Source organism: Camelina sativa, chromosome 19 (assembly GCF_030686135.1).
Source record: "Camelina sativa cultivar CO46 ecotype springtype chromosome 19, ASM3068613v1".
NCBI lineage: Eukaryota > Viridiplantae > Streptophyta > Magnoliopsida > Brassicales > Brassicaceae > Camelina > Camelina sativa.
This window is the reverse complement of record NC_141898.1, coordinates 23,395,158-23,422,870: the sequence shown is the minus strand read 5'-3', so window position 1 is coordinate 23,422,870 and position 27,713 is coordinate 23,395,158. Positions and strand designations below refer to the sequence as shown.

The 27,713-nt window shown below is 37.3% G+C and overlaps 4 protein-coding genes and 1 pseudogene across 8 annotated transcripts; 2 read left to right on the top strand and 3 right to left on the bottom strand.

The window, feature by feature from the left end:
- Positions 1 to 4,835: 4,835 nt before the first annotated feature.
- LOC109130924 (uncharacterized) lies at positions 4,836 to 6,745 on the bottom strand (annotated as a pseudogene).
- A 681-nt stretch (positions 6,746 to 7,426) lies between these two features.
- LOC104768147 (eukaryotic initiation factor 4A-6-like) lies at positions 7,427 to 9,403 on the top strand. Its single transcript, XM_010492075.2, has 2 exons — positions 7,427 to 8,376; positions 8,506 to 9,403. The coding sequence occupies exons 1-2, from the start codon at positions 8,152 to 8,154 to the stop codon at positions 9,145 to 9,147; spliced, it is 867 nt and encodes a 288-aa protein (XP_010490377.2). The 5' UTR covers positions 7,427 to 8,151; the 3' UTR covers positions 9,148 to 9,403.
- Positions 9,404 to 10,529: 1,126 nt separating this feature from the next.
- LOC104767056 (serine/threonine-protein kinase/endoribonuclease IRE1a) lies at positions 10,530 to 14,669 on the bottom strand. The gene is made up of 8 exons (XM_010491079.3): positions 14,319 to 14,669; positions 13,977 to 14,200; positions 13,515 to 13,791; positions 12,172 to 13,418; positions 11,821 to 11,987; positions 11,357 to 11,603; positions 10,970 to 11,273; positions 10,530 to 10,878 (listed from the first exon to the last, which is right to left on the bottom strand). Exons 2-8 carry the CDS (start codon positions 14,126 to 14,128, stop codon positions 10,732 to 10,734), a joined length of 2,541 nt encoding a protein of 846 aa, XP_010489381.2. The 5' UTR covers positions 14,129 to 14,200; positions 14,319 to 14,669; the 3' UTR covers positions 10,530 to 10,731.
- On the top strand, positions 14,593 to 21,540 carry LOC104790873 (exosome complex exonuclease RRP44 homolog A). The gene is made up of 24 exons (XM_087503230.1): positions 14,593 to 15,034; positions 15,134 to 15,265; positions 15,371 to 15,528; positions 15,700 to 15,755; positions 15,854 to 15,976; positions 16,092 to 16,222; positions 16,325 to 16,565; positions 16,663 to 16,822; positions 17,114 to 17,354; positions 17,514 to 17,670; positions 17,785 to 17,853; positions 18,117 to 18,242; positions 18,318 to 18,370; positions 18,457 to 18,563; positions 18,836 to 18,890; positions 18,985 to 19,084; positions 19,241 to 19,352; positions 19,732 to 19,852; positions 20,035 to 20,094; positions 20,187 to 20,292; positions 20,371 to 20,466; positions 20,700 to 20,781; positions 20,877 to 20,942; positions 21,174 to 21,540. The coding sequence occupies exons 1-24, from the start codon at positions 14,981 to 14,983 to the stop codon at positions 21,370 to 21,372; spliced, it is 2,805 nt and encodes a 934-aa protein (XP_087359356.1). The 5' UTR covers positions 14,593 to 14,980; the 3' UTR covers positions 21,373 to 21,540.
- Positions 21,522 to 26,873, bottom strand: LOC104767055 (protein PIN-LIKES 5). 5 transcript variants are annotated; one of them, XM_087503231.1, is made up of 11 exons: positions 26,605 to 26,674; positions 23,927 to 23,996; positions 23,593 to 23,850; positions 23,428 to 23,507; positions 23,196 to 23,320; positions 22,953 to 23,074; positions 22,596 to 22,850; positions 22,413 to 22,513; positions 22,282 to 22,334; positions 22,013 to 22,198; positions 21,522 to 21,918 (listed from the first exon to the last, which is right to left on the bottom strand). In XM_087503231.1, the coding sequence occupies exons 3-11, from the start codon at positions 23,725 to 23,727 to the stop codon at positions 21,794 to 21,796; spliced, it is 1,182 nt and encodes a 393-aa protein (XP_087359357.1). In that variant the 5' UTR covers positions 23,728 to 23,850; positions 23,927 to 23,996; positions 26,605 to 26,674; the 3' UTR covers positions 21,522 to 21,793. The 5 variants fall into 5 exon arrangements, with proteins under 5 accessions (XP_087359357.1, XP_010489379.1, XP_010489378.1 ...); XM_010491077.3 differs by lacking the exon at positions 23,927 to 23,996 and having other exon boundaries at positions 26,605 to 26,873; XM_010491076.2 differs by lacking the exon at positions 26,605 to 26,674 and having other exon boundaries at positions 23,927 to 24,086.
- Positions 26,874 to 27,713: the final 840 nt, after the last annotated feature.

Below are 27,713 nucleotides of genomic sequence, written 5' to 3'. Positions count from 1 at the left end.
TTGATTATGAAATGATTAGGGAGGAGGTAATGGCGCCATTTTTGAACTGCAAATACCACTGCCAGCAGTTCCTTCTCATAAATGGACAATAGCAGCTGTTTCCCCTTTAAATGGCGACTAATGTAGGCTATGGGATGCCCATCTTGCATCAGCACTGCACCTATTCCTTGAGAACTCGCATCTGTTTCCACCACAAATGGTCTATCGAAACGTGGAAGAGCTAATACTGGAGCCTCACATAAAGCCTTTTTCAGCTCTTCAAAAGCTTGTTGAGCCTCTCCTGACCATAAAAACGCATCTTTCTTAGTTAACGTTGTTAATGGTCGAGCTATAGTCCCAAAGTTACGCACGAACCGGCGATAGTAGCCAGCTAATCCAAGAAATCCCCTCAACTGCTTCAAGGACACTGGTACCGGCCATTCTGCGACTGCCACCACCTTATTTGGATCAGTAGAAACACCACGACCTTCGATATAATGCCCAAGGTACTCTACCTTATCCGTGGCAAATCTGCACTTACTCCATTTGGCGTATAATTGATTCTCCTTCATCAGTTGGAAAACAGCTCTCAAGTGCTCCGCATGTTCTTCTTTCGTGGCACTATATACCAATATGTCATCAAAGAATATGAGTATGAACCGCCGCAGAATCTTCCTGAATACCGTGTTCATCAAATTCTGGAAGGTTGCAGGGGCGTTGGTTAGGCCAAAAGGCATCACCAGGTATTCATAGTGCCCATTGTGGGTTTTAAACGCTGTTTTATGCACATCCATAGGATCCATCCTCACCTGATGATACCTTGCTCTTAGATCAATCTTTGAGAATACACTAGACCCTCCCAACTCATCCAATAAATCCTCAATAAGAGGAATAGGGAACATGTCCTTTACTGTTAACTCGTTAAGTCCTCTGTAATCGACATAGAGTCTCCATGTCCCGTCCTTCTTCTTGACCAAGACTACAGGGGATGCATACGGACTGGAACTACCCTGAATGGTGCCCACTTCTAGTAGTTCTCCTACCATCTTATCAATCTCGTTCTTTTGGTGGACTGCATAGCGATACGGACGGATATTGATTGGGTTTGCTCCCTCCTTTAGTGGTATCTTATGGTCATGGTTTTCTCTGGAAGGAGGTAGTGTAGTCGGTTCTTTGAAGATCTCCTCGAACTCCTGCACTACTTCTCCAATTCCTGAATCCTCTGCAAGAACCGAGTTTTCACCCTCTATACTGCATAACTGCATTTCCTCCATGTTTCCTCCTTCTGTTGCGTATATCATAGAGATTTGAGCCTCTTGGTCTCTTATCTTCTTCAATTTGTTTGCTTTCACTCCTCGTACCGATCCTGGCTTAATACAATGCAACATCACCCTTTGGTTCCCATACTTAAAACTCATTTCCAGTTCCTTGAATTCCCACGAGATAACTCCTAAGGTTCAAAGCCACTGGATCCCCAAAACCATGTCACAACCTCCCAATGGAACCAACATAAAGTATGCAGTGAATGTTGTATTTTGGAAAGTCCACTGAAAGTTATAGACTGCTCCATGAACCATCAACTTCCTTCCATCCGCAACTGATACTCGTGTCATTTGAGACGAGTCGATCACACAACCCAATCTTTCTGCAGAACGAGGGTCCATGAAGTTGTGAGTTGAACCCGAATCAACCAGCATGAAAATAATTCTTTTCCCATACAACCCTTTCACTCTCATTGTGTCATACTCCTCTACACCAGATACTGCACTTACAGACACTCTAGGTGTGACCTCCATGGTTTCCAGACTCTCCTCTTCCTCATCACTCTCATCCTCTCCACCCCCAACTTCGATAAGGTACAACTGCTTTCTCTTATGTTTTAGGTAATGGTCAGGAGTATATTTTTCATCGCAGAAATAACACAAACCTTTAGCCCTTCTATCACTCATTTCTGCATTAGATAAAAACTTCTTGGAGCCTACCCCATCACCCTTTTCATCCGTCTTCTTCTCCGAATAACCTCCAGAATACGGCTCCTTCTTTACACCAAGAATACCTTTTCCACTCATGTTACCAGAAGATGGCTTAGTCGATGTCCCAAACTGTGAAATAGGCTTCGTGGGGTGAGCTTTCTCATAGAGGCGACCCAACATCAAGCAGTGGTGTACTGTTTGCGGCTGAAACATACGTACATGCATCTGAGTATCCATTCTTAGGCCTGCAAGGTAAGCACTAACCAAGTAATCCTCGGACATATTAACCCTTGTTCTAAGCAACTCAAATTTTTGGTGATAATCAACAATACCATCAGTCTCGTGTAACTTTTTAAGCTCAGCAATCGGATCCTCCAACACATCATCAAATCTCTCCTTAAGTTTCATCTTATATGCATCCCAATCTCGCAACAAATGACCATAAAGATTAGACTGTACCAGTGCATGGTGCCAATGAGATGTGTGACTGTCGAAATGCACAGCTGCCATTTTGATCTTCCTCGAATGTGGTGTTCGATCTAACTCAAAGAACTCCTCTACCTTGAACAACCACTCTTTCACCCCATCACCATCGAAAAGAGGAAAATCAATATTACCCATCTTGGTGATAGTATCATAGTTCTCTGAAGACTCTGTTCGTCCCCTGTCTTCACGAGCCTTCGAATCTAAACACACCACGTGAGAGGTTGAAGCCCTCGGTGGACTCAGATCTCGTTCCATGGTAGCTGGGATCGGCTCCTTGGATTTTGATAGGAGACTGATCGCTGAGAACATCTCTTTGATACTACTGTCAATCTTCTCGTTCTGCTCCATCATTTTCGCCTCCAACGTGTCGGTGTGAGAGATCATTTTACTGATCTGAGTACCGATGGCCTCCTCTGCCTCTCGTACCACCACGCTTGCTTCACGAGCCACGGTTTCCTTCAACGCCGTCTGAGAACGAGTTTCCGCCATAGTTTCCGAGGTCGGTTAGCTCTGATACCTTTGATAACGAAAACACTTTTTTTTATTAGAAATGGTAGAAGAACCAATGTTCGTAATAAACAAAGGAATCTGTTCCCAACTTACAAGAGTCTAGAGTAAGAAACAACTCCAATAAGAAGGGAAAAAACCGTTTACAAATATCGGAAAAAGAGAGAGAGATTACAAAAGATCTTATTCATAGATTATTCGTAATGGAGAAGACGACTGCAACGACTTCTCCTTATAAAGCAGACTTTGGACTCTAGTGCTCCAGCTCGTATGTGACAACTCATGTGCGACAGCTCACCAACAACCACGTCGACGTTCCGTTAGCCACAAAACAGTCTTTCCACCAGCTTTAAACATGTGTCTTCCTTTATTCAAATGAAAAAACTCTGATAACGGAAACCCTGTAACATAGTTTCACCATCGCAACTTGATCAGTCTCTTTGATTCGTGAAAAGGAGCCACCTTTACATTTACTTTTGTACTTCAAATTTACTTTTGTGGTGTCGTTAGGTTCTTCTTAGCAAGCTGCCATGTTCTTAAGAGTTAAGACTTTGGACGTGGAACGAAATAATGATTGACAATGTGAGAAATTTTAGGGTGTGAAAGTTCATTCTTTAAGGTACTTATGGTATAGGATGATTGGTAACATTTTTGAAAGTGCCTTTTTCAAGTTTTTTTTTTGTTATAGCCTTTTTCATGCTTCCAACTTGACATTAGTTTGTTTTTGTTATTGCTTCTTGGGAAAAAAGTCTAAAAATACCTCATTTATTTTTTATTTGGAAGTTTAATACCTCGTCTTTTTAAATTGGAAGAAAAATACTTCATCTAATTTTTATTGGTTTTAAAATACGTAGTCTTTAAATTTTTGGTAGATTCCAACCCGTGACTTAACCGTCGTTAATGGACGTTACAGATCATTGAATGGACGTTAAAGTCTAACCACATGTATATGTACAGATATATATATTTTGGATACACTTTGTTCCGAATATATTGGTATGGTCTGGTGGTATAATGTGTTTTGGTAAATCCTTTAGAATACATGTTCGAAGCCACTGGTAAAATCATAATTGTTAAGTCATCTTCTTTACTAATCGAAACCCTTACGACATTGATGGTGGCCGACTAAAACTGAAGTTTTTAAATCCATCTATTACAATGGTTTTCCCGATCTAACGACATCAATTTTTTTCTTCTTCCTTAGCCAACTGCCGATGTATTCACTACAAACAACAGTAAGGATGATGATTGGGGAGAGTTCGTTGATACTTCAGATTCCAAATAAAAAAATTGAAAATCTGTTCGGATTCGTCAGATCTGATTACGGAATATCTCAAAAGAGATCAGAGAGTTGTTGTTGGTCAGTATTGATAGACAAAGAAGAAGAAGACAATTCCACAAAATCCAAACAATTTCTTTCACAGATCCAACAGATTCTTCTGAAGGAGAAAGAGAAAAAAAAAATTAAAAGAAAAAAAAAACCTCAGCGGTTTGGTGTCTCTCGAACCCGCCGAACCCTGGTGTCGAGATGTACCCAACTCACTTTGAACCACTACACTAGAACAATAAATCATCTAATTAGCCTTACCTTGTTGTATATATCTATAAAAGTTCGTGTGGTTAGACTGTAACACCCGTTAAATGATCTATAACGTCCGTTAACGACGCTTAATTCACGGGTTAGAATCTACCAAAAATTTAAAGACCAAGTATTTTTAAATCAATGAAAATTAGATGAGGTATTTTTCTTCCAATTTAAAAAAACAAAGTATTAAGCTTCGGAATAAAAAATAAATGGGGTATCCTATTATCTTAGAACAATTTGAACCAATCCAGATTCAGTTTTATAATTAACACAAGATTTTGTAATGATATTGCATGCAACTGAACTGTCAACTTGAAAAGGTTCTTATTCTTTAAGAGTACATAGTGGGAATACAAGTTTCAAAGTACATACACATGTCCAATACTGCACAAAAGAAGTTAACAAGGTTACCGAATAAATAGTCCCAGACAATCATTAGAACATAAAATTCGTCCCATCAGACGACTTTCAGTATACATAACTCGAGCAACGACTGTCACATCGACCACAAATCGGTCGAGTGTTACAGTTATTGTATAGAACTTTCACCGTCACATGGTAGTTATAAAACGTGTAGCCTGACGTCATATAAGCAGCGGATCCAAATACACAATTAAGGTGGATATTGATGTAAGATTTGTTACATGTATAGAACCATTTGCTTGAATCTAGTTTTCCCTCACATACTTCGCACCAATATGTTTTATTTGAGGCTTCTCCATAGCAAAGGGAGAGTAGAAGTGCATCGTATTTGTAGTGTAGCTTATCTTGAACGGTGGCGCACTTATAACATAAAGAAAAATCACATAGAGTATACTGTAGATAGAAATCAGCACCTGTGGTCTTGCAAGCCCCACATAAAGCCTTTTTGTCCACAGTAGAAATGGGGATAAATAAGGGATGTTCATGACTTTTGTGGGTGAAAAATTTAGCAACTAAGATGCATCTAACATCTACCTGAAACCTTCTGCAGCTACCCTTACAAGCGCACTTATAACTGAAACCAGCGAACGCTCGAGAACACGCCACACATTTCAAGAAATTGGACTTTGTTGGAGGAATCGGGTCAAGGAAAAGAGGATGTTGATGCAATGCATGATCTAACTTTCGAGGAAGATTTGCGCATACCTCGTGTAGAAAAAAATCGCATTGCATGCAGTTGTAGAAATTGCGGGAGTCGATATGAAGGATGCACGCCATTGTTTGTCCTTTTCTCGAACACCATTGTACTTCTCAAGCTTTAGATTATGTTCATGACAAAAATACTTGATCAAATCATCACCAACAATCTTGAATGGCGCAACATCTTCAGTTTCGCCAAGTTCTTCGGGCTCCCATTCGAGTTCTCTCCCATCCCATATTGTCCGATGAGTTGCACATTTTGAATGGATTACATAAGAGCAACAATCATCGTTGCAAGAATATTGCCCATACTTGTTGTCAATTGTTTTGTAGCAAAGACGACACGAATATATAATTTGGGGTGGGAGAAAAGGAGTGTAAGAAAGACGATGAGAGTGACGGGTGAGTTTTATGACGCGTGGTAAGTTGATACAAGTCTTATGGACCACATAGTTACATTGAAAACAAACATAACTTGGGTCTGATCTTTCTACCAACCCACAAGCATCACATGGAAGCAAAAGTGGTCGAGGAAGGAAAGTTAGTGAGTGGTGATGGCTTTTTGGATTAGAGATAGTAGGAAGTGGGTACTTTTTGGCACAAGTGGTACACAAACCAAAGTCACAGAGAGAACATCGGTAGAAACTAGATCCGTAGTATGAAGTTTTTTCAAACAATTCTTCTCCACACCATGTGCAGGGTGGTATGACACCGGAGCGGGCGAAGGAATTATCTTCATCGTTGTCATCGCAATGGGAGCGGGAGCTACGCATGATTCCGGTTCTACGTTCTATACTCATGATAAGAGGATGTTGTGGGTGATAAGGATGTCTCATCTTCCATAGCAGTTGATTACAATCACTGTGGATCTCCACTTTACATGTGGTACAATAATAGAAAAGACGATTATACTCATCTCTTTCACACGTAAAACAAGCCGCATGACCGTATCGGGGAGAGAGGGTGTGAGGATGAGCTGGATGAGAGATGGCATACCACCTCTTCCTCTTGGCCATAAGACATGATTATTATTTTTTCTCTTTAGCTTATTTTGGATTGTTTTTTTTTTCTTCTTTTGATTGTTATTGATACAAATTTGAGTGTACATATTTATATGGGTGCGGGCAAACACAAGTAACTGTTTATATTCTTAAGAATGACCCAAATATAATTTTATTTTATATGCAACTGGTGACAAAATAATAAGTCTTCCTCCAGAACATGTCTCCAGACTGTCTATATGAGTATATGTGAACAGACCCACGAGGCCACGATATTCTTCAATTTATATATTTTACAATGACCCAAAGAAATAAGTGATTAAAAATTATGGCTGACTTCTCCCTAAACTAAATATGTACTCCAAATACAACAATTAAACAGGCTGTTATTAGTGAATTGAAATATATTTTGTACAATAAGACAAAAGAGTTTACAGGCTGTTTCGCTCTTATTTGGCAGTAGATGGAAGCTACAATTACGTTATTAACTCGGAGAATCCGATGCCAGCGATGTTGTACAGTATTTATAGATTACAAGTTTACAACTATAATTTTTTTTTTTTTTTTATATAAAATTGAACAAGACACTTGAAAACTAAAATATCATTACGTGCTGTAATCAATTTACAAGGACGGATCCACGTTGAAGATAATGAAGTTTTCTAACCATTAATTAACCCGTCATCTTTGACTTGGTCGATGTTTGGTTCCCATCATAGCCGTGTAACCAAACATCGACTGGATCATTTCGTGTAAAGAACAGCAGCACACAGAACGTTTCATTCATTAGAATATCAGATTAATTCAACTGCATTTTTAAATCTTGCTTTCATCAAAAGTTGCAAAATCCTAATCCAGATTTCGGTTCTACACGAACAAACTCATTCTCATCGTCATCTTTCATCCAAATATTCTTGGCCTGATTAGATTCCAAATTATGATTGAGTCAATCTTAAATTATTATTAAATGGCATACCACTACTAGAAGAAATCGTCCACTTTTGAGCATAAACTCGGTCAGAAATGAATTGATCAAAAATATGTCTAGAAATAGTGGTGGTAAAAAAAAAAAAAAAAAAAAAGAGAGAGACATCTACTTAAGCTGCTCCAGTATGGCAAGATCTGCTCCAGAAGGTAGACAACTTGACGATACGCATCAGTTTGACCAGAGGCTGAATGAAGTAGTCGAGGGACAGGATGATGAGTTCTTCACCTCATATGATGAGGACCATGAGAGCTTTGATGCCATGGGGTTGCAAGAGAATCTTCTTAAGGGTATCTATGCTTACGGTTTCGAAAAGCCTTGTGCTGTTCAGCAAAGAGGAATTGTACCCTTCTGCAAGGGTCTTGATGTGATCCACCAGGCAGAGTCTGGAACTGAAAAAAATACGTCACTTTCTGCTCTGGCATCTTGCAGCAGCTTGATTATACCCTTGCTCAGTGCCAGGCTCTCGTTTTGGCTCCCACCAGAGGGCATGCTCAGCAGATTGACAAGGTCATGCCTGCCCTCGGTGATTACCTTGGCGTCAAGGTTCACGTCTGTCTTGGTGGAGCTAGAACCCGTGAGGATCTGCACATCGTCAAGGCTGGTGTTCATGTTGTAATTGGAACTCCTGGTCGTGTGTTTGACCTGTTTCGAAGAAAATCTCTTCCTTCTGACGACATCACGATGTTTGTCCTTGATGATGCTGATGAAATGCTCTCCCATGGTTGCAGGGATCAGGTTTGTGATCTTTACCTTTACCAAGTTTGATTATAGATATAGTATGGTTACGTTGTTATTATACCAACTCATGTGATCGATCAATCTGACTTGGTTATATATGTTGTGTTTTTCTGGTGGAATTTGCAGATCTATGACATATTCCAGTTTCTCCCACCTAAGACTCAGGTTGGAGTATTCTCAGAAACGATGCCACCAGAAGCTCTTAATATCACAAGGAAGTTCATGAGCAAACCAGTGTCAATCTTGGTGAAACGTGATGAGCTCACACTTGAAGGTATCAAGCAATTCTACGTGAACGTGGAGAAGGAAGAGTGGAAGCTCGAGACTTTCTTTGATCTTTGTGAGACTCTAGATGTCACCAAGACTGTCACCTACGTCAACAGTCGTCGAAAGGTTGACTGGCTCACAGACAGATTGAGAAGCCGTGACCACACAGTCTCAGCAACTCATAAAGACATGGACCAAAACACAAGAGACATCATCATGAGAGAATTCAGGTCTTTTTCATCTGCTATTCTCGTCACAACCGATCTCTTGGATCGTGGTATTGATGTGCTCCAGAAAGTCTCTCTGGTCATAAATTATGACCTCCCAACTAAGCCGGAGAATTACCTTCACCGTATCGGAAGGAGTACTGGAAAGATCGGGAGAAAGGGTGTTACAATTAACTTTGTGACTGTTGACGATGAAACAATGCTGTTTGATATTCAGAAATTGTACAATGTGGACGTTGAGGAGCTGCCTGAAAACGTGGCCGATTTGCTGTGAAGAAGAAGAAAGGTTACTTGTTTGTATCACTAGCTATGTTTCTGTCAGATTTGTTCCCCTTTTTCTTTATTTTGCAGGGTATGAGTTAGTGATCACTTTTTCTTTTGATCACTTTAGTTGGGTAGATGATATGGTTTTTGACGCTTTACTAGGTCTGACCCCGCAGTATACTGCAGGATAATGTTTTTTTTCATATGATAAATTTTGATTTATTATGTATTTTCTAATTTTAATAATACAGTTCCAATTTGTAAAATTTCTTGTTTATTAGCATAGTTGTAAATTGTAAATATCGTTAGTTGGTTGTTGCGTTTATAATAGAGCTATCAAAGCAGTGTTGCCCGTCCCATTATATAAAACACAGTTTTAAGCATCATGCGATGGGTCGAGAATATTATGACTTCCTCTTATAGGGTGATCTGTTCGATCCGAGAGTAGTATATATGAAACACAAATGAGTCTTGCCAATGTAAGCTACCAGATTTAGTTTAAATATTTTAAAATTAATTATTGTTTACAAATAAATATAATAATTTCAAAGAGAATATAATCTTCTTATATATCATTATCTCATAAATATTATAATTTTAGTTTATTAAAAATCTTGAAATTACCACATGTTTAATAATTTACGATTAACTAAACCCACTCCATTATATAACCCATAATTTTTTACGTCTTTTCTCTTTTGAATTGATTTAATGTATTAATCTAGTCTTTAGTTAAAGTTGTTCAAATAGTAAAAAAATGGATATACTGTAGATACACGTTTTATTTACTTTTATAACGCAATTGCATGATTCATGAACACATTTTCTATTTGCAGTGGATGTTTAATCAATTGGATATACGAAATACCGTATGGAAATACTGTATTAGTACTAAAGCAAATAAAGTAAGCTTCTTTATTAAAACCGGTTTAGGAAACCAAACTCAATTTGTATAAATAAGAAAATTACATGTGTGTTAGTAGGACCGAAGGCCCAATATGACAGTCTCAAATACTTTTCCTCACGGGTCGGATTTTTTGAAAACACGCGGATCCTTTTCTAATCCCATGTTAATTTTTAATTAAGTTTTCTAATTCCGATTTTATCCTTTTCAATTTCAATTAAACATTTCTTTTGTGAATAATTCAGTGGCAATTGCTGTAAATAAAACTATAATTTTGGACATTCTTAATTTTGTACTCCTCTTTTAATAATATTATATAAGATAAGATAAAAGTGATCAAAAGAAAAGACTCCAAGTAATAGTCAGTGCAATGTTTTTAATACCTAACTCAAGTACAATGGAAAATGTTGTTGTTAATAATTTAATCTTTAACCATTTTGTAAATACTCTCTCTAACTAGATTCTAAGAAGAAGAACAAAGAGAAACATTTCGATTGTACAAATCTTATTTGGTTGCTGAATACGTCACTAGAAACATACTCTCTATATACATATATAAGTAATACTACATCTTGCAGTTTAAGATGTACGCTAAACATTTAGATAGTAGTAGTTAATTTATGTGACATTACAAGGACAAACAATACAATAATTAACAAACAAATAGAGTGCTGGAAGCCAAACAGTCTTTTAGATGATGTTGCATTTGAAGTACTTTCTGAATACTTCCTCTTCCTTGCAGTGCAGAGAGATGACTCTGTAGACTTCAATCAACAATTTCGGAAACCGTACGGCAAAGTACTCATCGTATCCTTCTGGAACTGTTCCGACAAGTTCCTAAGACATGAAAGAATTTCAAAAATCATCAGTCTACGCTTGTGTGTGTAACGAACGGTGTTTGAGGGATTCAATTATTATAAGATGAAACCTGAATTTCTGGTGGAAGTTCACGATAATGATTCAGCTTGTTCCTGATGACTCGTAACAAATCGCGAATGCTGTCGTATTTGTAACGTCTGTAGGACCCGAAGTTTGTGATGAAAGCAGGTTCTAGCTTTTCATCCCATTTCCCTCCTATAGCAACTGGAGCTGTACTCTCCATTGCTTTCAATATTTCAGAATCAGCTTCTCTATTTTCAAGCTCAACTCGGTCACTGGCATCCCGAAGAAAAGACAGTCTCGTCTCCGAGTCCCAAAACATAGGATGTACCACCACTTCTGTTGCACTCGGACTGCGAATAGCAAGCAACACATAATAAGAGATAAGGTTTTGTCGAGTGAATATTTAAATCATGAGAGAGGAAAATAACAATACCGTAAATCAGGGTTTGGGTCCAACAAACGGGATATGAGGTCTGAAGCTTCTGGAACGTGTTCTACTAGAAATAGGTCGACTTTGTTCTTCACAATATTGACATCTCGTTCAAGATCATCTCCAAATGGATGCTTACAACCGGTTATAGTATAAAAGATGACACAACCTAAACTGAACATGTCCACTGCACGAGTTTGACGACCTTGTAGAAGCTGCTCTGGTGCTTGCCAACCCGAACTACCAGAACCTAATATATTTTTAAAAAGTGGTTTGAAACTCTTTTCATATATAAAATCACATATTCAACCACGGATCATACACTAACATGTCCTTATCAACTTATCCCATCATGTAGTATTTCTCTAGTGTTAATTTTGTTTTGCAAGATCAATCAGTCATATTTTTGAAAGTGTTACATATCCAACCTGAGGATCAAAGAAAGATAATAAAAAAAAAGAACTTACCGGTGGCAAGCTGACCCAATGATGACATATCTCTAGACATACGTTTGCTAATGCCCATATCAGAAAGTTTAGCAGTCATCTCTTTACTAATTAAGACATTTTGTGGCTTCAAGTCCCGATGAACTATTCCCAATTTGTGTAAGTGGACAACCCCATACACCATATCCCTGCATCAAAACACCAACAACCTTAGGAATGCAAGTTTAAACAGTAAATTAGCAAACAAAGTTTAAACTAATCTAGCCTAGACTTATCAAAACCTAGTTGCTAACTTTGATGTTCAAATGAAACATCTCTTAAATTCAAGAATGTTATTATGACATATATAGAAAAGCATGAATTCATATTAACCTCATTAGTTTAAGCATGAAAGGTGAAGGGCGGCCCCCGACTTTCCAAAAATTGTTTCCTTTGATAACTCCCTCCAACGAATCCAGTTGGATCTTATATGAAGCTACTGCTTCAGTAGATTCGTTGTTTCCCAATATTTTTGTCATAGAAAACTCTAAATAGGATTTGATAAGATCATCTAAACTGCACGTGCAACGCTCTAGAGAAAGGTATACAAAATCTTGATCATACTCCACACCATACCACCGGATGATGTTAGAGTGTTGGTCGGATGCAATGAGGTTTTGAATCTCTTTGAAAGCAACCTCATGATGAGATCGAACAAGGCGTTTTACAGCTACAGGCCGGCCTGCGTAAATACCCTCAAACACCACAGTTCCGTTACTTCCCTTTGCGATTTCTTTACTTGAAACAAACAACTTACCGATCTTTCGCCCAGCAGTTGCACCACTTTGAAAGTTATTGATGCCTAGTAACATTTGACCTCCTTCAATGAGCTCGAACTGGTCCTGGCCATGGGGAACTGACTGCCTATTCCCTGATTTACGGTTCTTTTTCTTTTTGGAAGTTCCAGATTTCAAACTAAAGTCACTGCCCCTCGACGAAAACCTTTTAATGAAAACAGAGACAACAACACCCAGAAGCACTAAAGGGACCAATAACTTAACGAATGACCATTCAAAAACTTTTCCAAACACATATCCATATTTTTTCCCATGTTGCTCTTGTAACTTCCTTGCTTCAATGGATTTTTCAGAAAGCATGATGCTGTTTTCGCTCTCAAGGTGTAGCATTTTCACTTTCATTGGCTCATCATAGGGGACCCTAATAACAAGTTCAGGGCCAGGAACGTCAATTTGTGATCCACATGGCAATGGCATATAGATTCCAGTTTGAATTCTAGGACCGAGGTCATAGCCTGAATTGAAAACTGGGTCACATAGAAAAGCAGCTCTGAAGTGAGAAACCGTAAAATTCCACGCAAGCTTTCCAGTGGCATTACCAAAATGCTCTAGTTTGGAATCTGTTCGCCTGATAAGAAGAGGTAGCTTCAGAAAATCTACATTGCTAGTGGGCTTCACCAGAGCATTATTAAGTTTAGTATCTTCAGAAGAATGGGTTGACTTGTAAACATGGATTAGCCTCCCTGATTCACCATCAACCAAATAGGCAGTAGTTGTTTCTGACCCAAGAGTCACACCACCATCCGTTACAAGTGGCTTCTGCCTAAAAAAGTCCCCAACTGTCTGCAATTCAACAGAGGAAAATGTCACATATGTATTAACATAATGCCAGCAATGTATAAAAGAGAGATGCATAAAAAAAAAGTTTCTCTCGCATACCCAATTATGATAGCCATCAACCGTAGCCGCCGTTGAGCTGTCCACATAGTCTACTATAATCAAAGGACTACTTATCTCAGTAGCATTTTCTGTGTTGTTATTAGCACCTAGAGGAGCCTGATATAACGAATACAGTGGGGATCCTGTTGAGAAGGACCATATTGTTTGCTTTGATGCTTGCTGCTTTAAAGACACTTTCCCATCACGATCAACAACTAAGTTGGTATTTGGCTCTGTTGGATATGTATGACCCCTGGTCGTTGGCTTTGAAGGTTCACTGATTAGAAAATTAGATAACATCACAACCAGTAAATCAAAAGGTAACCAAAACCAATTCTGGCCATCCAAGAATTTAAACAACCCCTAAGTCACTAGTTCCATCACGTTTTCAAATACCTAAAACTGTCTGTCAATATATGTCTTTCTAAAGATGTAGAGGGAGGAAGGAAGGAAGGAACTCACTTAGTGAATTCTTGTAAAGTTCTGAAGCCGACACGAGTTACCGCGAGCGGATACGTCGCCTCGTTGGCAGCGCCGCCGCAAGAAGGCGTCCATGGTGAGAGAATCAGTAGTAAGAAGAATAGATGGCGGAGGAAACGGCATCTCGGCGGCATGGTCCAGATCAATTAAGGAGAATCCGAACAGAGACAGAGATGATGATGATGATGATGATGATGATGATCAAGCTGTGAATAATAAAAAAACAGAGGAGGAGGAGGAGGAGGAGGACGAATCAATCAAATCAATCATCGAATATAAGGGAATCAAGAGATAAGAGAGGAGAAGGGGTTTTAGAATATTAACCTGAGGGTGAAGTCAACGATGGATACGAAGCTTTTGTCTGAGGCTGCGGTTTTGGGATCTCTCGTGTCCGGCGAGTTTCTCCTCCTCCTCCTCCCCCTTTGCCCTCACAAGTCACACACTACACCCCCTATCGTGTCCAATAACGCGTTTTTTTTTGCTTTTGAATCTTCTTCTAACAAATTATTATTATTATTATTTTCGAGAAAAAAATCTACAACACAGTGATCTACTAGAATCACACTAGTTGTGTGTTGTGTCGATATTTTAATCTTTAAGTAGAGTTATGTGCTAGCTTTTGTCTGAGGCTGCGGTTTAAGGATCTTTCTTCATTGCCCTAACCCGTACGGCCGAGCCGAGCCGAGCCGAGCCAATGCCGTTTATTAACCTAACCTTTTTAGGTCTTCTTCTTCTAACACAATTATTATTTTTAAAATAACCGGCGTGTTTTTATTTCGGTTTAATCAAATTGAACCGGTTGGAAAAAGATAACTAAACCGGTTTAAGCCGACGTCGTTTCATTTCTTGAAGGGGAGCTTGAAATTGAAAAACAAATTAGGAGTCGGTCACTTTGGCTTTAGGTTTAAAGGCGTTTTGAATAGCTTCCCCGTCTCGGTGTTCGTTCTGACGACTGAAATTTTTTACCGGCGATATTGAAATTGAAGATGTTGCAGAGCAAAGTTTTCAATAAGAAAACAAGAGGAGGCAAAATACAAAAGGTCTCTCTATGCTTCTTCTTCGTCTTCCTTCCGATTTTTTTGTTTCGTTATTTTAACTTCTTCTTTTTTGTTGGCTCTTTGGTGGTGTTTCTGCGACAGCAAGTGAGAGAGGTTTATCTAAGAGATGACATATACTGTGGAGCTTTCTCTTGCAAGTCTTGTGATACTTCAGCTGCTCGTTTGTCTTCCCCTAAGTTACTCGTTGTTGATACCAACGTCGTTCTTCACCAAGTAATTTTTTTTTACCTTTGTTTTTGATTATCTCTGAGCTTTCATATTTTGGTATTGTTTTGTGGATAGTATTAGTTAATTAATGTGTTGTTTTTGTTTTGGTAGATTGATTTGTTGGAGAATCAGGCTATAGACAATGTTGTTGTTCTATCTGTGGTGTTGGACGAGGTTAAGAACAGGAACAGATCTGTTTATAATAGAATCAGAGCTCTCTGCAGCAATCCAACGAGGCAATTCTATGTTTTCTCCAATCATGTCCACAAGTAAGACTGTATTCGAGCTTTGAGAGCCTTTAGATTCATCAGATTAGTGAAATGTTGTTTGTTATATTGATTAGATGTTCTCATTATGACCACTGAAACGTACGAAGCTGTAAACATTTTTTTTATCCGTGTTCTTTGTTGTTTGCTCACCTTTACTAAAACTCTCCACAGGGATACCTATGTGCAGGCCATGGAGAAAGAGAGTGCCAATGACCACAACGATAGAGGTTTTTATTTACTACTTAGTCACCTTCTTTGTTTGTTAATGATGATGTATTAATTCATAGAAGATGTTTTACAACTTTGGAATTTATCTGGAACTCAGCTATTCGCGTTGCTACGCTATGGTATCAGAAGCATCTAGGGGGCACATCTCAGGTGTTGCTTGTAACAAACGACAGGGAAAATAAACGGAAGGCCACTGAAGAAGGCATATCTGCAGAGACTAGTATGTAAATCACTTTTATTTTTTCAATCTAGATATCAAAGCTCGGTTTTGCATGACCGTTTGTGTGTGTTTGCTATTTGACTTTGAAGTTTATCAATGAATGTGTCTGTATCAGTTGAGGCTTTTGTTAAATCACTTGAACAACCTGAATTGCTGGATCTGCTTGCCCAACCAACCAACGAAGACGTAACTATGGAAGATGCAGATGATTCTAGACCTTCAAAGAGGAAACTTATATACCAAGAGGTAATGGAGATAACATACTTGTTTCTCAGTCGCAGATTTTGTTAACTAGATTCTGCCATCAAACTTTTTGTCTCCAATTTTGTTCTTTTTACCTGCCTGCAGCATAAGCCCATGTCTGAGATTACCGCTGGTTTACATCGTGGAATATATCACCAAGGAAAACTCCGAGTCAATCGTTTTAATCCTTTCGAAGCTTATGTTGGAAGCGAGAGCATTGGCGAAGAGATAACTATCTATGGGCGCAGCAACATGAACAGGGCATTCGATGGTGATATTGTTGCGGTCGAACTCTTGCCTCGCGATCAATGGCAAGCGGAAAAGGCATTATCTATAGCTGAAGAAGGTTTCTTTTAATATCTACATGAACTTAAGACTAGTAATCTGCTTGCATGAAGTTGTGTTAAACCTATCTTTCTTTCACATATCAAATTCAAATGCAGATGATGAAGAAGAGGACGATACTGTTCATTTGGCTCCAAACAGTGCTGATGATGCTCCTAGAAGCTCAAATTTATCCCAGGAAACTTTGGGGGATAAAAATGCTACCCCTGCTCGTCCATCAGGCCGTGTAGTCGGTGTTATCCGTAGAAATTGGCACTCGTAAGTCCATTACTTAATAATAACCCGGTTTTCTTGCTTATTTTTTCTTAACGACTAGAAAAAGTATATCATATGAGATCATGTTAACAGACGTGTTGATATGTTCTTCTTAGAGGTACCTGTTTCTGGTTACTACATATATGACTGAACGATTATCTTCAATACTCTTGATTCAGTGTCTTTTGTCTGTGCAATTATACTCTACTTTTCCTTAGTTTATTCGTACTCTTTGAGTCTAATTCAAGCCGTGGTTTCTGAATGACGGTTCCTAATTTGCATGATATCATGCAGCTATTGTGGATCTCTTGAACCGATGTCTCTACCTGCTGGTAGTGGTGGAACGGTCCATGCTTTATTTGTCTCTAAAGATCGCAGAATTCCCAAGATTCGCATTAATACTCGACAGCTGCAGAACCTTTTGGATATGAGGATAGTAGTGGCTGTTGATTCCTGGGACCGTCAATCTCGATATCCTTCTGGTCATTATGTACGACTAATCGGCAAGATAGGTGACAGGGAAACTGAAACAGAGGTAACATTATATTGAAGTACTGGGGTTCTGTTCTAGTTGGAGTTAGGATAGGAGGGCAAGAGTAGGAGGACAATTATATCGATTTTCTTTTTAATTAGGGAAGTAACTGATATTGATAACTGGAAATAACATCAAGACTTTTTCCTCTGGATGCTGCAGGTTGTGTTGATAGAGAATGATGTTGACTACTCGCCATTCTCTTCTCAAGTTCTGGCATGCTTGCCACCCTTACCCTGGTCTGTATCTTCTGAAGACATATCCAATCCTGTTAGGCAAGACTTACGACATTTGCTTGTCTTTAGTGTGGACCCTCCAGGTATGTATCCAAAGCTCTCTACTCATTTGATAGTATATGATTGCCAGTTAAATTTCTTCCAGAGTTTGCCGGTAGTTGTGTATAAGCAGATTAACCTTTTTGTGGTGCTAACAGGTTGCAAGGATATTGATGATGCACTACACTGTACATCACTTCCAAACGGGAACTTTGAACTTGGAGTCCGTATCCTAGAGTCCTCAGAAGATAGGACATATCATGAGTCAGTTAGTTACAAATCAATTTGTGGTGTATATTTAACCAAAGCAATGACATGGCTCCTGTTACCGTTTTGCGTCATAGTTTGATTTATCATAATTATCTAGTGCCAAAAGTGCATTTCAGGTGATCTGTTTTATGTTTCTTATAGAATTTTTAGCTAGTTCCGTTGTATTCTCTTCGTATCGTGGGAATGAATCTATAAAGCATATCCTTGACCATGATTTTAGACATTGCTGATGTAACAAATTTTGTTCACCCTGGTACTCCTTTGGATGATGAGGCATCAAAAAGAGGCACATCTGTCTACCTTGTTGAGCGTCGTATTGACATGCTTCCCAAGCCTTTAACTGAAGGTAATATCTGCTTACAGAATACATTTCCTTTCTGTTGAATTTCAATGCACTCATGAAACACGGTTTTGCTTGCAGATATTTGCTCGCTTAGAGCTGATGTGGAAAGGCTTGCATTCTCGGTTATTTGGGTATGCGTTATCTATTTTCAATTGTCACTGTGAGGTATATTAGCCAGTTGGTAAACGGTTTGCTTAAGCATAATTCATATATTTAGGAAATGAGCCCTGACGCCGAGATTATCTCAACGAGATTCACGAAGAGTATAATCAAGTCTTCTGCAGCATTGTCCTATGTTGAAGCTCAGGCTCGGATGGATGACAGGTAAACTTTTTTTAACCATAGATTTGCCTTGTTTGCTTAGAAGCTTACCTTTACCCAAGAAAATTCTTACATTTCATGCCCTCTAGTTTGACAGTGGGAAATATGGTAACAACAATTGTTAAAAAAATAATTGCTCTTCTTATTAAGAAAAATAAGCTGTCTAATAATGTATTCATGAATTTTATTTTATATTATTGTTAACTGTAGAGTTGTTTGAGATTCCATCTTTACATTATGCTCAAAGATTGACAAATGTATTCATTTTCTGGCAGCCGATTGACAGACTCCCTAACTACAGATTTGAGGAACATGAATACTTTGGCAAAGGTTTAACACCTCCTCGCACATGTTGTTATATGTTACAGAAATCATAGAAAGAACACAATATTGTGACCTGTTTTTTGCTTTTTGAAACCTGTAGATAATGAGGCAAAGGCGTATTGATAGGGGAGCCTTAACTCTTGCTTCTGCTGAAGTCAAATTTCAGATTGATACCGAGACTCATGATCCTCTTGACATTGGTATGTTTTCTGTGCAAAATTTGCTTTTTCATGATGAATATGAACGATATTTTCTTAGTTTTTGTTACCCAAAAACCCATCAAGTACAACCGCCTCTAATGTATTCCATTTATTCATCTGTTTGTTGTTCGTCACCATGACTCTGTATTTTCACAGGCATGTATCAGATTCGGGAAGCAAACCAAATGGTTGAGGAATTCATGCTTGCTGCAAATGTTTCAGTCGCTGGACAAATCCTTAAATTATTCCCTTCTTGTTCACTATTAAGGTAAAGTTTGCTATAGTTCTTGAAGGTTTAATGGCTTTCTCTTACAGTGGTGGTCTGTTTCTCGAAGATAGCAATCATTCCGTTTGTGTTGAAGGGTTTCTCGGCATAAAACTGATTTCAATTTTTCCGTAGATGTGACCAACTTAGCTTTCAATTGCTAAAGATGCCTATACTGCTATACTGGTTACATAAATTGTTTACCATTGTGTTTGTGTGAAATTTTTGGTTAGATTGGGTACTGTTGTGCATATTTGGCAAATAAAAATTGTGGGATCCCAAGTAGCTGTTGAGGATGTGTTTAGCTCTTTCAGGCATTTGTTGCATTTTCTGTTATAAATAGTAGTAATTCGTCGTATATCTGGTTTGGTTATTCATGCAGGCGTCATCCTACTCCAACAAGAGAAATGCTTGAACCACTGTTGCGTACTGCTGCAGCTATTGGGCTTACTTTAGATGTCTCTTCATCTAAAGCTCTAGCTGATTCATTGGACCGAGCTGTGGTGAGTTTATTTTTTTCTGCGCCGTCTTTATTGCAGCCACTTCTTGCTATTCTGAGTACCTCCTGGGTTCTATTCTACTCATAAATGAATGCAATTTTCAGTTTTGGCTAAGTAACTTGCTTCCTTGTTTCAAATTGCTTTCTTTCTCTTTGCTCAATCTTAACAAAATCGTAATTCTACAGGGTGAGGATCCATATTTCAATAAGCTCATCAGGATATTGGCAACTAGGTGCATGACACAGGTAATGCTTCCGTCATGAATGAGTGCAGTTATATTGCTGGTGATTTTCACAGATGTCGGCATATTGAATATTTTTAATGTATCACTACTCAGGCTGTGTACTTCTGTAGTGGGGATCTCACTCCTCCAGAATATCATCATTATGGGCTTGCAGCACCCCTGTATACTCATTTTACATCCCCTATTCGGAGATATGCCGGTAAGTGAAAATTGCTCTTGTCTTTTCTTTGTTTTCACCTGCTAGATGTTATAAACTTGTTTCTTTCCCTGGTTCTAGATGTCTTTGTGCATAGGTTACTTGCGGCATCATTAGGAATTTACAAGCTTCCAACGGTGTTCCAAGACAGACCTCAACTTACTAGCGTTGCTGATAGTAAGACTCTACTTACCCTCTGTGGATTATTCAGGGTTTATTATTTTTCAGCATCTTGAGTGCTCTGACAAAATGTGTAAACTTAAAGAGTCTTTTGTCCCTTCCTGATTTGACGATAAGGAGAACATGCTAAAACTCAACTGTCCATTTTTGCTTTCTTAAAGATCTTGGATGATGATTCTCTTTTACTAATGCATCGGAGTTAAGTATTCTAATTCATTGACTTGTTTCAGATTTGAACTATCGGCATAGGAATGCCCAAATGGCAAGTCGAGCTTCAGTAGAGCTGCACACTCTTATTTACTTCAGAACTCGGTATGGATAGTCTTTTTTTCATGAATCGTACTTGCATCTAAAGGCATGGACCGGTAGACTAAAGGATAAGAGAAACTGTGTTGTTTATGTTGCAGACCCACAGATGCAGAGGCAAGAGTAGTGAAGATAAGATCCAATGGTTTTATAGTATTCGTCCCAAAGTACGTTCTCCATTTTTTGCCTATTTGCATTTGTATCAAGTGTAGCTTCAAATACTATCTACCATGTTCTCCAGCTGTTCCTCTTACTTCCATAGCCACTATGTCTTGCCTTTAAAGATTATAACTCACACGAAAAACTTTGCAATTGGCATTTTACGTGCAAAGTGTACCAACCAAAGGATTGGCTATTAGCACATTCTGTTTTCTTACACTTGTTATGAATTTATGCAGGTATGGAATCGAAGGACCTGTTTATTTAACAGCAAAGGGTGAGAAAGGAGCTGGTGACTGGTACGTAGATGAGGAGAAGCAGAAGATTGTTAAGATGGATGGAAGTTTATCTTACAGTGTCTTGCAAACAGTGAAGATTCACATGGAGGTAGTAGAGCCTCAGCCTAATCGACCAAAACTCCAACTCACTCTCTTGTAGAACTCTCCAACCTTGTAGTTTTACTTTCACTTGTGTACCAATGTCAAAAGAGTGTAGGTGGTTTTACGTTTGTTACCTCTTTGTGTTCATTATCGAAGTCAAAGACATTGTATCATCATTTATGTTATCTATAGATGGATGTGAGTGGCTGTGCATCAATTTTGGTCATCTGATTTCTTGACCATATGCTTTTACATTATATTGATGTAATACGTGATACAATATTTGCGTTACAAATGGGGTGATGGGGAAAAATGTAGACTTGCAGAAAGGTACAAATGCAACCAAAAAAATCTATCAAGCTATGATCAAACAGAATGGTAAGATCCCTTGACAGAGCTTTGGCATCTGTTTTCCCCCATGGTCTTTCTAGTCGTAGAGAGATAGAAACTTCTTGTGCTCACGTAGAGTTGCAGGTTCTCTAGACTAACAAGTGAAGGAAGATGGTGGACCATACGGTGAGGGCCAGTATAGCGACCAAGTATGTCCACAGCATGAGAACTGAGCACTCGTCTTGCGCAACATTGTACAACTGAGTCATGGTACCTGTAGGTTTCAATTTGTCTTTCCTTGTTAATAATGTTCTTTTAGTCTTTCTAGATTTGCATGAACTCAGTTCAGTTGATGATTTATGACTAACCGATATTCATGGCAGGTGGGAGAGTGAACTGAAGCATCAAAACATACTGAAACAAGGGATCCTCTGGAAGTAATCCTAGACTCGCAGCTGTTAGTACAATGCCTATACCGATAATTGGAAGAATTATGTACCGAACACAGACTATTCCAATTACAACCGCCGGTTTGACTGCCGAAGAACGTAAACCTGTTCGATTTGAACCACAGTAAGTTTCTAAGTTCTTTTTTTTAATTGATAGTGAAATCTGAGCTGTGTATTGAGGGATTTACCTTGAATGAGGTTGCCCCCTAGTATAATAGTCATACAAGGAATGGTACCATCTCTGCACCAATCGGTTAGGGTTAGTAACTTAAGATGCAAATCGTCAGGAGGTAATTAATGATAAGATTGTGGTAACTACCCAAGAAGTTTTGCAGTGGTTTGAATTATTCGTAAAGGAGCATCATCACCTATGATAAGGTTTCTGAGCCAGCTAACTGCACCGAAGATGAAACCGATAATCTGAAAGCATCAAACATGTCACATTGGTTAATTCATTGACTCTTGGTATATTCCTCAGTGCTAGTCAGTAAAATGAACTTACTGCACCGAGTGTAGGTGGGGCGAGAAGTTCCTCCAATATCTCATGGAGGAAGTTTACTCCTTTTCTCCAAAACCCTGTCCCTTTCTTTACCAATTTGTCTTCGGGTGCATTAAGGAGATGGGTCTTATGATCAGCCTCTAAGTCATTATTGGATGATTTGATTGCGGCTTTCTCAGATTCTTCCATGGCTTGAATTTTCATTGCGGACCCTTTTATCAGCCGGAATGTGTATGTCCATATGTAGAAACCCCCTAGCTGCACAATAACCAGTGTATAATTCAATTTTGCATCTCTTTTCTCCTCATCTTTATACCAATACTTTCGTCAAGACACGAGAGGAATGTCAATATTACATACCGCCATGGAGAAAGATGCGTAAGAGAGACCAACGGTTCTGCATACACTCCTGTTACCAAATGGACTTTTGTCCTCATCGCAGATTGCTGGGACCAGTATGATTGGTAGGTTCCCCATGTTTCCTATTAACCAAAATAGAATTTTGTTTCTCCACGAGAACATTGCAAAGAAAGATCTCTGACACATACTGACAATGATGATGATGATGACGTTTACTGTGTCAAAATAATTTTGTGGTGTTACCTGAAGAACAAGTTGCAACAATAAGACCTTCAAGATAAGGAGGTGGTTTCAGAATCTTTACAACTATCCACCCAAGAAGTCCTCCGATTAGGAATGTAAGTCCCATGTTCACCGGCATAAACCACCTTCATATTCACTCAAAAAATATTACCGTTGAAGATTTATCTTTTCACCGTTTTGTTTTTACTTAGTTACCATGATCCAAGAAAAGGTAAGAAACAAAAATAATTACCATGAGATGATGTCTTCAAGTGTGACCGTCCGAGCTAGATTGGCAAACATGAGAGCCGGTGCAAATAGTACAAACACCACCTAACAATATCTCGAATTCATTGGGACAAATCTTGATTGTTTGATTTATATTTTCAGAGATCCAAGGAATCATAATTTGTTTTACCTTGTTCATGGTGTTGCGGGCTTCAATAGGGAAGAGCTTGCAACGATCACTGGCCAAGAAAGCTCCCACAAGACTCATGATGAGAACTTGAATAACCGGCATAGAAGCCACCTCCAACAATGACCAGAATCCCATCTTCTTTTTTTATGTGATTCTATAGACTGATGATGAAGGAAGGGACTAGTATGGCTAAACCTCGGATCTTGTTTTTATCGATCTTCAGATTCTTCTACAGCTATTTGCAGAGAATTATTAAGCCTGAGAGGAGAGCAAGTAATACGAGGTAAGCACAGGTTTACGTTAAGCAAAAATACATATTTATATATAAACTTACAGAAAGCCAGAATTATTAAATAAATAATTCATGGAATTGAGACATGACAGAGTTTTGAGTCTTTTGAGACCTGTATCATTGGAGAACAGAAGCTGTGTTTTTTCACGTTGCAACTACAATAATACTTTATTTTCTTTTCATGTAAATGTTGTTTGACCTCACATAAAATTAAATATACCACTATTTTTATTATTCAACATTTATTTTTATTTTTTAATTCTAGAAATGCTTTTACATTGAAATTAACGGAAACAATCAAAATACAAACAATTACTATTTACTATATAAATAGTGATGTATATTTTTTTGTTCTTTTTAAAATTTTGGATAAATGAAAACGTTTTAGGCCGATTCTAATTTGTTGTTGGAATTGCTGATTTGAGTTAAGTTAGATAAATTATCCAAATAGTGTTGCCTGTTAAAAAATAGTTTGGTTTACTGTCCGAAATTAATTATGTGTTATAAACATTTTGAACTTTAAGAGATTAAAATCAATTACTGCTAAAACTAGTATTAATGAAAAAAAATTGCGTTTGATAAAATTTAGTTTTCAAGACATCTCAAAACACAGTTTATAAAGGTGGTTGTGAAAATAATTGGAAACAGACTTAACTGCTAGCTATGTTTCTACACGAGTTAATTATAATGCACATGTATGGACCCCTAATATTCTTAAGTGGCTCTACTTAAAAAGAACTACATGTTTAACAAATATTGAAAGAGTAACAAGGAGGCAATATATCAAATTATGTTTTCTAATTTTTATTTTATTTTATATGATTGATATATTTACTATTAAAAAAAAATTGTTTACTATTAATATATTTATTCCATTTTTATATTAGAAAAATTACTCTGATTTTCATGATATTTTTTTTTCTTTTGTCAATTTGATGGTTTAAATGATATTTCCAAATATATTTGGACGATTTAAAAAGACATCATTATGAGATCCCGAAAAGAAAAAAAGTTTATCAGGACCGGTACTATCTGGATAGTACATTTTGTAAATTATTGAACATGCTGACTACTGAAAATGATATGCATATATGTTTTTTTTCTTGAATTTATGCATATATGTTTTTTAAGTATGGCTGAAAAGTAATTTACCATTCGTTAAGAACAATTAGATCTTAATTAACAGATAAAGCATATCATGATATCAATGGTGGACCCTAAATATCAAAGATGAAAGGTATGGGAATGGCCGATGGGAGATAGACTCGATGATTGGATCCTTCTTCGTACGCAACACGTATTTATTTAAGGTCAACATGTTTTAAAATAAAGTAAGATTAATATATATATATATATACAACACATCAATTTTAAGAAGCAAACAAAAAGAAATGTGTAGAAAAACGTAATAATGTAGCTACATTTAAAAAAGTTGCAGAAAGACTTTTCTATTCAATTCAAAATCGTTAAATCTAATTTCGGACAATAGCATTTTCAAAAATGTCTTTGTTAAATCACAATAACATGGTAACTTTTTGAAAACTAAAATATTGTCGTTTTAGTTAAAGTTAAATGACAATCTATTCAAATATTGACATTCGACCACTATTGTTTAAGCCATATTTGCCATTTTACAACTAAAAAATGGCATATTCCTACCCAAAAAAATATAAAATGGCATACAAATTAAGAGCCGCGTTTAAGAAATTGTTTTTCAAATTCGTAGGATCTTGCGCCCATTTTTTTGAAGCATTTCAGGTTTAAATCAAAAGATATGGATAAACCCGAATAATGCGATAGGTTTCAAACTCAAAATCGTTTAGAACTAAAGAGCATCTCCCCCACAAAACAATACCCTTAACTACAAATCTACAATCCAACCAATCGACATAAACCAAAAATCAAATCGAACTCAAAAACTCTAACCTTTTTTTTTTTTTGTCAAACTCTCAAAAACTCTAACCTACAAACGAAATTATAGACTACCAGAAACAAAAACATATTAATCTTCTTCTCTAGCTAGTTCCAAATCTCTAATTCTTCAAAATTGACAACTACTCTGTGTCGTCAAACTTGGTTACTGCGGATTTTTTCCTCTGAATATTGTATATTCAATTTGTGTGTACCATTTATAAATATTGGTAAACAACACTGAGACGAAATGTTTTGGATCCAGCTAGTAGGAAAAAACAAACCAATGGTGTCACCGTCGAAGGATGAGATTCATAGTTAAACTATTTTAATTAGATTAAAAGTTCATATTCTATTTATTTGGTATTTGGACGTTTCTTTTTCATTTTCCCCGTATATAATGTATATGACACACACACACGCAAAATTAAACAAACATTAATCAATTATCTATTAGTCAGAATTGAATTTCTTCTACACATATTAGACATGACACATGTACAGATGCGTATTTAATGGATCTAAATTGGTAAAGATAGTTTTCCTACACCTCATATTACGAAAGCAAAAAAGATCGTCATCACCATCATCAAGAATTCGAGATCATCTTAATCAGATTCTTGAGCTTTATAATTGGTATTGAATCTTAAGCACGTATACGCAAACATCTCAAAATTTTTAAAATTTGATTTTTTTGCAGTAATGTGATTCAAATTCATTTGTAATGAAAAAGTCTCATGAAAACTGATGCCAAAACATGTAACATTTGTTTTGTCGGATTAGTAAATAAATAGATAGATAGAAAGTACCTGAACCATGCAAGAACTCAGAAGGATCTATCTCTCCGATGCATTAGGAGAAGAAAAATTGCGCAGAGATATAGGAGATTAAAATTTGGAAATTATTAGGAAAAAAAAAATAGAACAATTATTCTGTGTTTCCGTGTTTTATGCGTTTTTATATTTACCAAACAAAGTAAAAAAGACCAATGGAGATAGAGATATAAGCTGGTTCTACGATATGGTGACAGTTGCATTTTTTGTGATCTATAGTTGGCAAGAAAGACGTCTCTCCTTGTGATTATCTGATATCGATTTACTATATTTATATTTGTCATTATATCTTTTTTAAAAATGGATAGAACGATCTTTATATTAACCTTAAAAAAAAAAGATATATCTTTATGTAAAGTTTGAGAACATATCATTATTTTCTTAAATCATTCGATGTATTATTAAAAACATGTATTATAAATTTCACGAAATTACCCTATATATCTCGAAACTAAAAAAAATCTTGTGACATGCACCTCATATATATATACTGTATATTTTTGATCTTTTAGTGCGTATACATATATTTATATATACACACACAAAAAAAATACATGACACATGCATATGCGTATGTATGTCTTTGTGCAGAGCTGGAGTCTTGGAGGATAGAAGTGGACAACATAACGTCACGTAAATTGAACAACAGAAGAATTTAAAATTGACCAATCATTCGGACTGAGATCATATCGTTTAGAATCAGCTTTACAGATATCACAACTAAAATTGTGTTTTTCCTACTTCTTGTATCCGTAATAGCTAGTAAAGGTAACTTAAACAACAAAAAACAAAAAAAAAAAACAATAGCCAGTCCCAGAAAAGAACCAACAAGTAGTACGTTAAAACAATAGCCAGTCCCAGAAAAGAACCAGCAAGTAGTACGTTAAAACAAAAATACTAATAGCTTAAGTTTATGACTGCCTTATGCCTAACCCTGAAGCGTTTTTGGTTATCGAAAACTCTATATATCTGAAATTGTTTAAAGCAATATCCGACTTTTTTTTTGTTTTTTTCAATAAAGGCTTGACAAGAATTGTTTTTCTAATTTTATAATATCCACCACGAGCACCGAACTTTGATTTCAT